The sequence below is a fragment of the Plenodomus lingam genome (assembly GCF_022343315.1).
Source record: "Plenodomus lingam strain CAN1 chromosome Unknown contig_17, whole genome shotgun sequence".
In the NCBI taxonomy this organism is placed as follows: Eukaryota; Fungi; Ascomycota; class Dothideomycetes; order Pleosporales; family Leptosphaeriaceae; genus Plenodomus; species Plenodomus lingam.
The window spans coordinates 832,401-844,680 of record NW_027093934.1 but is presented as its reverse complement, the minus strand read 5'-3'; the positions used below and the strand labels follow the sequence as shown (position 1 = coordinate 844,680).

Genomic DNA, 12,280 nt, shown 5'->3' with positions numbered 1-12,280 from the left:
ATATAATCTTATAATTTAAAGCTATAGTAAAGATTATAGTTAGGTAGATAGGGTTATAGAGCCTAGTCTAGATAATATCTAAGCGCGTAAGCGCAGGCTAAATAAGGAAGGCGTACTAATTAGTATCTAAAGGGTAAGCTAATTTAACCCTTTAGATATATAACACTCTAATTAGCTACACTACCTACTAACTATAAGTATAACTATAATAATAAAAGATCTACCTATACCTAGGGGGTGTGTTATAGGAGGGATATTAACTAGATTATAGAGTATCTTAAGCTAATTAATCCTAGTTAACACCTATATATAACCTACTATCTAATTAACTACTAGCTTACTACTAAGTGCCTAATAAGAAGTAGGAGCTCTAGTAAGGAAGGTTTACTAATTATTTACCTTCTAGTAAGGGTAGCTAAAGCTCTATATATATAAGTCCGATCGTAGTAGATATAATCTAATAATCTATCTCCTAAATTATTCCTAACCTTAGTAATCTAGATTTCCACACCTTTTTATAGGTGTGTAGTGTGTGTTCGCTTAGTAGTAGTGGTAGACTTAGTCTGTCTTATGTTAGACCCAGGCTTAGGCATAAGCCTAAGCCCTTCACAACTACCTAGATAGGTGATCGCGTTTTCTTTTGCCTTACTACTATAATCTTAATTAATAGGATAGGACTTAATTAGAGCTTTTCTTATCTCTTTACATTTTTAATTTACATTAATCTTTTTCTTAATCTCTAATTATTAAGTAGTAGTAAGCTTATTACCTATATTAGTCTAAGCTTTAATAATATTTTTGTATTTAGGAGGTTTCTATAGGTAGGATCTACTATATAGGTATAAAGACTCCTTCTTAGGTTAATTAGAAGGTAGAGCTCCTATTATTGCAAACACTCTAGGACCCTTAAAGCTTAATCTTATGTTATTCTCTTAGAGAAGTAATAAATAGATCTTAGCAACCTATAGGAGGTTATAAGTTAGCTCTCCTATTACTAACTTTTTAATAATCCTTTAAAATATAGTTTAACCTTAATCTAGTAAGATCCTAGTAGATAAAGCTTTAAGATAGTTATATACTATAAGCTATCCTTTAATATTAGGTACGTTATATACCTTAGCTTGCGTATATAGGATTGTCTACTCCTTCTACTAGTAATTAGTATCTTAGCTACTTATCTTTACCTTAGTAAGATAAGCTTTATACTATAATCTTGCTAGTGTTATAGCGCTTAAATTAGTTAGTGCTAGGTTGTTGCAGAGTACTTAGATAAGTGCTTAGAGGGTTACTCTTTCTTAATTAACAAGCTCTATATAGGCTAGGGTAAGGATCCCTTAATCTACTATAGTATTAACCTATGTAAAAAGGTTCTAGATTACTAATAACTTTAATACCTAATCTAATAAGCAAGTATAGTACTAGGCTATTTAGAGTTTGTACTGCTCGCTTGTTATATTAGATAGCGGAATACCTATTAGCATACTAGGCTTAATAGGTTTATTCTTAAAGTGGTTTTTAGTATCCTAAGCCTTAGGGTCTACCTCTACCTAGATCCCTTTAGTTAGGGCATAGTATCTAAATTAAATATACTAGGTAGGCTAGTTAGTTAATCTAGTAAGTAGGATATCCCCCTTTAGGATTTAGTTACTTATAGTAGAAGAGTAATAAGTAAGCTTCTACTTAAGAAATAGTATAAAGAAAGAGTAAAGCTTGCTAGCTTAGTGTCTAAGTTAAATAATACGCTTAAATAGATAGGACAATCTTTAATAAGGTAAACCGCAAACTAGGCTTATAACTATAGAAATCTAGATTACTAAGGTTAGGAATTATTTAGGAGATAGATTATTAGATTATATCTACTACAATTAGACTTATATATATAGAGCTTTAGCTACCCTTACTAGAAGGTAAATAATTAGTAAACCTTCCTTACTAGAGCTCCTGCTTTTTATTAGGCACTTAGTAGTAAGCTAGCAGTTAATTAGATAGTGGGTTATACAGGGGTATTAATCAGGATTAATTGGATCAAGATGCTCCGTGATCTGGTTGATATCCCTCCTACAACCCTAGGTTTTTTTTAATAGAATTTAAATTATAGTAGTAGTAGTTTTATTTTAAGCCCTTTATATATATATATATAGCGTTATTATAGGATTTTTTATATATTATTACGTAACTCTTAATACTAGAAAGGTATTATAGCCTTACTACTACTATAAACCTAGGAGCCTTACGTTACTAATTAAGCTTATTAAGCGTATTAATTAACCTAACTTTACGTAGCTTAATATAACTATAATAAGGTTAGCGCCCTACCTATAAAATAAATACTCTGTTATCTCCCCTACCTATACTAATTGGCCATAGTCTAAAAGGTACGCACAAGAATACTTAAGCTAAGTAATCCTTGTATAGTATAATATCTATATCTTAGATAAGCTTAGCCTAAGATAATAGTGCTAGACCCTAGCGCTAACCTATAAACCTTGTTTAAGTCTAGCCTAGGCATCTAGTAAGCGCTAGCTATTTCTTTTAGCCTAGCCTTGTTACAATAACAAGGCTAGGCTAAATTAATAACAAGGCTAGGCTAAAAGAAATAGCTAGCTGTGGAAATTTGGATCACTGAGGTCAGGAATGATTTGGGAGATGGATCATTAGATTGTATCTACTACGATCGTACTCATATATATAGAGCTTCAGCTACCCTTACTAGAAGGTGAATGATCGGTAAACCTTCCTTACCAGAGCTCCTGCTTTTTGTTGGGCACTTGGCAGTGAGCTGGCAGTCGATCAGATAGTGGGTCATACAGGGGTATTGATCAGGATTGATCGGATCAAGATGCTCCGTGATCCGGTTGATATCCCTCCTGCAACACTAGCGCTTACTAGATGCCTAGGCTAGACTTAAACAAGGTTCATAGGTTAGCGCTAGGGTCTAGCACTATTATCTTAGGCTAAGCTTATCTAAGATATAGATATTATACCATACAAGGATTACTTAGCTTAAGTATTCTTGTGCGTACCTTTTAGACTATGGCCAATTAGTACAGGTAGGGGAGATAACGTAGTATTCATTTTATAGGTAGGGCGCCTACCTTGTTACACTTAATTAATTGTTTATTACTAAACCTTAGCTTAGCTTGCTTAAGTATATAGCTTGACAAGCCAGCTTGATATTAATTAAGCTAGCTTGATTGTTGCCATGTCTGAGGAGTACTTGCTGTGTGTCTGTTGTATGTGCCCCCCCTCCCCCCTCCCTCTACCCTCTCTTTATTTTCTTCCGATGTGGTACAGTACCAGCTAGTTAATGATTGAAGTTATGCATTCTCCACACGCTGTCTAGGGCACTAGCTAGGATTCACTCTCTTCTAGCTCCTAATGTGATGTGAGTACTGTGCGTTAATTAGCAAAGCACGGTCGAAGAATTCTAATAGATCTAGTAGGCTGTCTGTTTAAAATCTTTGGCATTCCTGAGATAGGTGCCTGCCTTGTTCCCTGCAAGTGCTGACTTTAGCTCTCCGTATTCAAAGTATATGATTAAAGTTTGCTTGTCGGAGTCGCGTCCGATCAGGGTACCCTCCACCGGTCACAAAGTGATGCAAGAGCAGCCGATAACTTGTCAAACTCCCCGTGGTACAGCCAGAGGAGTCAGGACCCTTTAAAAGCGGCCCTTCAGCCCTCTCCTATACAGATGTTAAACTCTCTCATTCTTTCTCGAGTCCACATTGAGAATTGCACAATCTGTCAATGCATATCTTTTTTTACCTTTCCACGCTACTCGTAGCAACACCGCTCGTTTCAGCAGCACCACCCCCTACAGCAAGGGGGAGTCCTCCGGACGCTAATCCATATACAAACTGTCAGCCCTGTCCATTTAGCATGTAGGTTGACAGCCCCGTTCCCAAGTAGCCAAGAGAGTCATTGGAGCTACCTAAGTACGACGAGTGCTTCACGCTAACCCTCTGCATAGCGGAAGATGTTACTTGGTGCAAAATGGCAAGACAACATGTCAAAAGGGCATTCATAGATACAACTACATCGTCGCCAATACACACTGTTGCCTCGAAGGATGGAGGAATGACTGCGCTAGTGCCTGTGTTGGGTAACGTTAGTGCCTGTGTTGGGTACGGTGGATAAGCACCGTCACATGTCCTAGCGCGCAATGATAACAGAGTGGAGGGTTTTTTTTTTCGTGCTGTCGCGATCAGGAACACGCGCATTGTTATTTCTATATCACCCATAGTGCTTCAGCTACCAATGGCGGTGGATGGTGGTGGGCAGTCACCACCTCGGTATGAGGTAAGCACTATGGGTGATATAGAAATAACAGTCCCCCGAATCCATAGTGACTATAAACATAAAGAGAAAACGAGAGAAAATCATGTCCCCTAGTATCCTAAGTGAATAAGATTATCCTTTGTTCGTGACATCTAATATTCTAGCGTGCAACTTCTCTAATATAGGCCTTAGGAGTGCCTTTATATATAAGTCTATAAGATTATTACTAGATTAAACGTGTTAGATATTAAAGTTACCTTGTAGGAATTGTTCTCTAACAAAGTAGTAATAAACGTAGATATACTTTAACTATAGGTTTAACTTCTAGTCTTAAATAAGTGCAGTAGCTAGTTTATTATTAATAAGTAGGCAGTATAATAGTGTAACTAGAAGTAATTCTATAATAGCGCGTTAAGCCTAGATAAGATATAATACTCTATATAAGGTAGCTATATATTCTACTTTATATATACTTTAAGCAATATAGCTTTATTACTTAGATAACTATAAGATAACTAAACTATTAACTTTAAGAATATACCTAGAGTGTGAAGGGCTTCGGCTTACGCCCAAGCCTAGGCCTAATACAGGATAGACAGAGTCTAAAACTACTACTAAGCAAACACGCTACACACCTATAAAAAGGCGCAGAGTACTTACCTCTCCTTTAAGATACTAAATACTATTATTAACGCTTATTATATTCTCCCTTAAGGCTAGTCTATAATATTTTAGTATCTTCTTCTAAATATACTATAATAGTAATAAGAGATAGACGCGCTAGATATTTAGAATAATTAGGTGCAACCTAATATAGTAGAAAGGCTAATATAGTAGGTCTATAGATTAATAGAATAATAGGCTTAAGACTCTACTATAATAGATATACTACGTTAATAGAATAAGGAAATACGTAATTAGATTCTATCCTAACCCTCCTCTAAGCCTGCTAGGTTTAATACTCTACTACCTCTACCCCCTTCTACCTTATATTATAAACCCTTCCTAGTTAGCTTGCTATATACTAGCACTAAGGCAAACTTCTCCTTCTAGCAAATAATATAGAGTTTAAACTGTATGCAGAGAAGGTCTTTATTAAGGATAAGGAGGCAAGGTTTATATATATTTAGTCCTAGTTATTACCTATAGTCTAGCGCGCTATAGTACTATACTTTAAGGATAGTATATATAAGTGTTAGGATATAAGTGTAATAACTTAGGTAGGTAGGGCATCCAAAAGGTATCCTATACGACTTAAAGGCATATGGGAGTGCGCGTCTATACAGAAAAGGATAAGATTCCTACACCTATAGGTCTTGTATAAAAGGACAAGAAGAATATACCTATCCTAACTATAGGTAAGCTGTTCTCTATATATATTAGTAAGTTAGGCCTTTATTAGGCCTAACTTGGTATAGAATAATAGGCAGGCAATTCTACCTTATTGTTACACTACCCCCTCCTATAGAGAAAGGATAGTCCCTATCCTTAGGATTAGGTTTAGATCCTTTATTAAAGAAGAGCTTTTTGCAAAAAAATTCTACCTTTACCTCTACCTTTACCTTTACTTCTTCTTCCTAGGGCACGGACCCCTATCCCTAGCCTGCATATAACTAGCCCTCTACCTACTAACTTTCTTATTTCTATATCCCTAATTTTTTAATTATTTAACCTAATCTATCTAAAATCTAGTAAGTATTTAATCTATATAATTAAATAGTTACTAATCTAAATTAGAACCTTTAGCTATACTAGTACTAGTACTACTAGGAGTCCTCCCTATTGCTTATCGCGCTCTCTATATAAGGGTAGTTAGGGCTCTAGCTAGGGGTAGGTTTAATAATTTTAATTTTAAGTTAAAGAATTCTAAGAAGTGCTAGTACTGTATCTCCTAGAATAAGTATTACAATCTAGTAAGTATCTAAGTCTAATAGGGTTCCTTTACTAATCCTAGTAGATTCCTTCTTTTATTAGCCTAGAGTACTCTGCCCTTAGGGGTGCTCTAGATAAGTATTATAGCCTAATAGCAAACCCTGCTAAAGGGGATAAGGATAAGGAAGCTATAGTTACCTATTAGAAGGATGTTAAGCAGTTTAAGGCTACTATTTAAGAAACTACCTAAAACCTTACTAAGTGCGTTACTATTACTAATACTTAGACTAAGGGTATAGAAGCTACTAAGATCCTTATAGCTATATATTATGCTACTATATCTAATTTACGTTAGCTTTAGAATAGTATCTATAAGATAGTCTTAGTAGTTAGGGGCCTAACAAGGGCTATTAACAAACTTAAGGAGGAATTAGCGCTAAATTAGGAGGCAACTTTTCTAGTATAGGCTAAGATAAAAGCGTTCTATAAGAAGGAGTCTAAATTAGTCCTAGCTCCCGCCCCTGCTCCCGCACTAGCTGCACTAGTTATCTAGAAGCTAGTTAAGAAAGGTAGTCTAGGCGCTATCTTAGCTAATATAGAGTCTAAACTAGGTTCTAATAGAGAGATAGACACAGAATAAAGAGGTTTCCTAGGGGTAGTGTCCTAGGAACCTTAAAGGTTCTATAACAGTTCTAAATAGGATATAATAATAAATAGTAATAAGAATAATAGTAATAGATAGTAGTTAATAGATAATATATAGCTAAATAGGATATAAATTAGTTCTAATATTAGGTATAATTATTATAAAGTAATATTAGATCCTCCTTGCCCTTTTCCTAGGCTTAAATCTATTTTAGTAAGCTATATAAGGGACCTAGCTAATTTAGATACTATTAGTAGAATACCTATAATTTATAGGGAGCACCTATAAAGTTAGAGGTAGGATACTAAATAAGATTAGGATTATATCTAACCTACTTAACCTTATATTTTAGCTTAGATTAATATAATTTACTAGCTAGGATTTCTTCTACCTCCTATTCCTCTACACCTTATATAGGCGTACTAGGGGGTTTTAGAGCCTCTTATCTAGGTAATAGGTCTTAGGGATCTTTATATAGTATATTAGAAGAGAAAACGTTATAGATCTTAGAACCTAGTAGCAATTAGAGGCAATACGCGTTTCCTACTTGTTCTAATACCTTAAAGGGACCTTCCTATTATTTAGATAGTTTTTAGCTAGGTTGTAAAATAGCAAGATTAGTAGTAGATAGATAAATATAGTTACTAACCTTCTAGTTAACTAGATAGTAATAGTAATTAGTAGTAGAGCGTATTTAGTCTTAAGCTCTTTCTATATTTTCTTTAGCAATCTTCTAGGCGTTGTGTATCTAAGTAGCAAGGGATAAGGCGTCCTTGTGGTTTAGTTTCTCTAGTATAGTAGATAGGGTCTTTTCTAGTTTCTAATACTAACTTTACTTTAGTAAGGAACTAAAGAGGAGCTAATATAGAGCTATACTAATAGATAAATATAGAAAAGTACTTTAGGCACAGTCTATTATAGGTAGTAGGTCGCTCTAGTTATCTTAGTAATAGGATACAAAAGGCCTTAGTCTCTAATTAATATACTTGTTTATAATCTTAGTTTATTTATTAGTCTGTTTATAGTAGGTAGTAGAGAGCTTAACTTTAGTGCCTATAATCTAGCAGAATTTAGACTAGAAACTAGATACAAACTAAGGGCTATAATTAGAAATAATAGTATCTAGAGTGTGTCTAAATTAGTATACCTACTAAACGAATAAGGTAGCTATACCTTAGGCGTCTATAGCTTTGTAGTAAGGGATAGTAATAGCTTGCTTTAATAGGCGATTAATAATAACTATAATCTAATTATAACCACGTTAATCCTAGGGAAAATCCTTAAAGTTAATGCATAGGTGCTGCATTAGTAGACTAGGGATAGGAAGGGGGTAGAGTATGCTAGGGAGTTAGTGCTATCTTAGGTGCCCTCTCCTACATAGGATACAGTTCTAAACGTAGCGTTTATAGGTAGTCTCTATACCTTTCTAGTAGTAATATTAGGCTAGAATCTAATAGGTTTTAGTAGCTAATAGGTAGGTAGTAGACACTTAATTATAAGCCTTATAAATTAGTCTAGTATATAGGACTAATCTAGCAGGCACGCAAAGTTAATCCTAGTAGAGAAGGAGTCTGTTTTCTATCTAATAGTGCTTAGGCAACTCTAATCTTTCTATTAGGAATAAGGACCTATTTTCTTAGAGAAGAGTTTTAATAAGTTCTAGGGATCTAAGAGTTATAAGGTTCTAAACTGCTATAATTAAAGCAAGGATTAGTAAGGAACGCTTAGCTAGGTAGTCTTGCGCTAAGTTAGAGTTAATTTAGGGGTGTAACCTATCTAGGGCGATTATTACTTATAAGCAATTATCCCTTTAAGTAGTCTTAAGGTTAAATATATCCTATTCCCTTCTACTTAGGATATTAGCTTAGGCGTTGTAAGATCTAGGAGTATACTTAATTTAGAAGTTAAAGGGACTTATAACCTCTAGCTATCTAGCTTGCCTAGCACTAAGGACTTTAGTAGATATAAAGTACTCTAGTGCTCTGTAGTCCGTGTATACTCTAATAAGGTGCTAAGTACTTATTAGGTTAGCACGCTATTTCTTAAAGGAGCAGATTATTATAAACAATTCTTTGTTATAGATTTCCTAATTAAGTTTAGAACTAGTAAGGGTCTAACTAAAGAAGGATATAGGGTACTATATACTATTTAGATGCTCCTATAAGAGGATAGCTATAATAACTCTATTAGAGGCGTCTATCTTAAGTTTTAGAGGGTACTTAGGATAGAAGTAAGCTAAGCTTAGGATTGCTAGCAGGGCATTCCTAAGCTAGTTAAAGGCTTGTTAGTATTCTAAAGTCTATACAAATAGGGTAGTAGGGCTCTAGAGAGCGGTTAAGGGCTTAGCTGTCTTAGAGAAATTTTCTATAAATTGCTAGTAGAATCTAGTAAATCCTAGGAAGGACTTTACTCTAGTTATTGTCTTAGGAGCAGACTAGTTTTAGAGTACTTTAACTTTGTTAGGATCTACCTCTAAGCCTTTATTAGTAAGGATATATCTAAGGTAATAGGTATAGATTATATAGAATTTGCTTTTCTTAATATTAGCCTATAATCTAGTAGAACAAAGACGCTTAAGGACTTTTTAAATATAGTCCTTGTAAGTAGCAAGGTTTTTAGAGTAGATAAGGATATTATCTAGATAGGCAATGTAGAAGTTATCTAAATAATCTATTAGTATATTATTTATATAGCGCTAATAGGTTACAGGTCTGTTATATAGCCTAAATAGTAGGACTTTGCATTTATAGGCACTATACCTAGTGTAGAAAGTAGTATACTCCTCTAAGTTAGGGTCTATTTAGATCTTATTAAAGGTAGTGAACTGTTAGGGAGAGTAACCTATTCAAGCGAGGAGAAGTAGGAGGGGCAAGGTTTAATAGTAGTGATCCTATAGTAAAGGATATAGGTTTAATGCAGAAATATAAGTAAAAAGATAATATTATAGAGTTTTTTTAAAGTCTGCTAGAGTTATTATATCCTATCCTCTAATCCTTTATACCTTTATACTATTTAATCTGCCTAACCTTTTAGGCTAAGCCTTGTTTTTCTCCTATACATCCCTTACTACGGCACAAACCTCCCCCTCCTTTAAGCTTAGCCCTATTAAGCTTGGCCCTTACTCTCCTCCTCCTAGTCTGCAACCCTAGTTCCTAGCTTATTAAGCTTTAGGTAAGGGAGTAGGAGTATCTAGGGTCTCTAATCTTAAACCTAAACTTAACAAGATAGTTCTCCTCTGCGCCCTAGCTAGGCTTCCTAGATAGCCTAGCCCTAGGCGCCTAGATCCCTCCGCCTTCCATTCCTCCTTAATAGCTCCTAGATGCTTTTTAATAGTATCTAGAGTCTCTAATCGCTTAATCTAACTATTATACCTCTACTACTCTCCTACCTTAGTAGGCTGTACCCCCTTTATACTAAAGTAGGATTAGTCTAGTACCCTAGCTTCCTTATCCTTACTAAATGCAAGCTTCTTATTCTTAATATAGATAGCCTAATTCTTCTTTAACTCTTTTACTATCTTAACCTAACTCTTCCTAATCTATACTCCTATCTTTTCTCTATTTAAATCTCCTATTAGGTACTTCTAGATCTCTGCCTTTACTAAAGGGTTATCCTATTAAACCTAATATATAATTGCCTTTAAGATCTAGGTTAGGTAGGTAGCCTAGACGTCCCTAGGAAACTACTATTAGACTCTACTATATTTAACTAGGTGCCCTAATAGAGTTGTTAGGGCCATACTTATCTATAGGTAGGCTAGTGCGATCTCTATATATATCCCTATCTCTAGAACCTCTATTATTATTATATTATCCTACACTTTTATATACTATAGTAGAACTATACGCCACGTTTAAGTAGTAGGTCTAGTAGATCTATATAGTATTACTAGGCTTATAATCCTTACCTATCCTTTTTAGTAGATTTCCTTCTCCTATCTTACTATAGGGCACTTCTCCCTTAGCTCTTTAGGCTAGTGCACCCTATCTTCCTATACCTAGATATAGGCCCTCTTGTTCCTCCTTAATCCTCTATCTATCTAATTTACCTAATTCTTCTATACTTCTTTAAATCTAATTAGAAGCTTAGTATAGTTATCTTAGTCCTTATTATTAAAAGAAACTAAGCCTTAGATTATCTTAAGCCCTTGTCCTAACTGCGCTGCCTTAGAAAGGTTTACGTCGACGTGACAAAAGAAGGTCTAGTCTCCTACCTAGGCGTACTTAGTGTAGTATAGGTATAAGATTAGGTTTATAGTTTCCTAGATTATAGTATATTAGAGCTAGTATCCTACGTCCCCTCGCACTAGCTATTAAACAATAGAGTGGTACATAGTCCTACACTACCCTAAATTAGCTACCTACTTTATCTCCCTTAAGTGCTATTTATACATCTTAAAGCACTTATCTACTATCCTTACTAGTTCTAGGTCTTTATAGATCTAGGTAAAGGTGTCTAGGGTTATGCTTCCTTTCTATAAGAAGCCTTAGTAACTCTGCTTAAATCTTATTACCTATTATAGTTAAGCCTAGTTAATTATTAGTGCTATCTTCTTTAGCTAGTAGTAATAAGCTTATAGATCCTTAGAGGTGTAATCTTAGTTAAATAGCTTAGTAAAAGCTACTATAGTAACTAGGTTAGCTTATAAATTTCCCTATTCTCTAGGCTTATAGTATAGCATATTTAGCTATCTATTACTTGCCTCTACGTTTAGAGTCTAAGTGTAGAGCCCTATCTTGCTAGTAATAAACTTTAAGTAGCTAAAGCATACCTAATTTAAATCCTATACTATCCTCCCCTTAGCGTCCTAGATAGTGCTGCAATTAGTAACTTTGTAGTACTATACTTTAACTAGCTTCCTTTGCTTAGTGTCGTTAAGTGCGCTACTCCTAATCCTAGCGGCAATTAATTGTAGTGTAGAGCGTTAGTTTTTGCACTAACAGGGCGCTTTATTCTTAACTGCAGCATACTTATCTTTAGTAATACCCTCTTCTTCTAGTATTATTATCTTAGTATCTAGAGTCTTATTAAGTTCCTTAAGTAGCCTAGGTAAAGAGTTACGCAATTTATTTATTACCTCTATATTAGTATCCTATAGTTATAGGCCTACTACTATATATTAGCTAATAATACCAAACTCCTAGTATACGTTCTCTCCTATCCTTTTTAAGAGCTAGGCAGCGTATCTTCCTTAGGCTCTTGTTATCCTTTATATAGGCGATTCTACTAGAGATTCTTCCTCTAAGATATAGGTAGCTAATTTAATTTCTCCTAGGGTAGTATCTAGCATATCCTCTATCCTCTTCTTATAACTCTATAACTCCTTTACTATACTTCCTAACCTTAATAGTCCTCTATTCTAGACTACACTCCTGTCTAGTAGTATAGTCTAGGCGCGTCTAGCGTAGGATATAGTCCTAGGTAGCTAGTTACAACCTAGATTCTTAATCTCTTGTGTTACCCTCTCCTCCTCCGCTTTCTTTT

General features: G+C 34.8%; 1 protein-coding gene across 1 annotated transcript; it reads left to right on the top strand.

Moving 5' to 3' along the window:
- Positions 1-3,747: 3,747 nt before the first annotated feature.
- Positions 3,748-4,106, top strand: IAQ61_003276 (uncharacterized protein; the record flags this gene model as incomplete). Its single annotated transcript, XM_003844878.2, has 2 exons — positions 3,748-3,881; positions 3,971-4,106. The coding sequence occupies 2 exons, from the start codon at positions 3,748-3,750 to the stop codon at positions 4,104-4,106; spliced, it is 270 nt and encodes an 89-aa protein (XP_003844926.2).
- Positions 4,107-12,280: the final 8,174 nt, after the last annotated feature.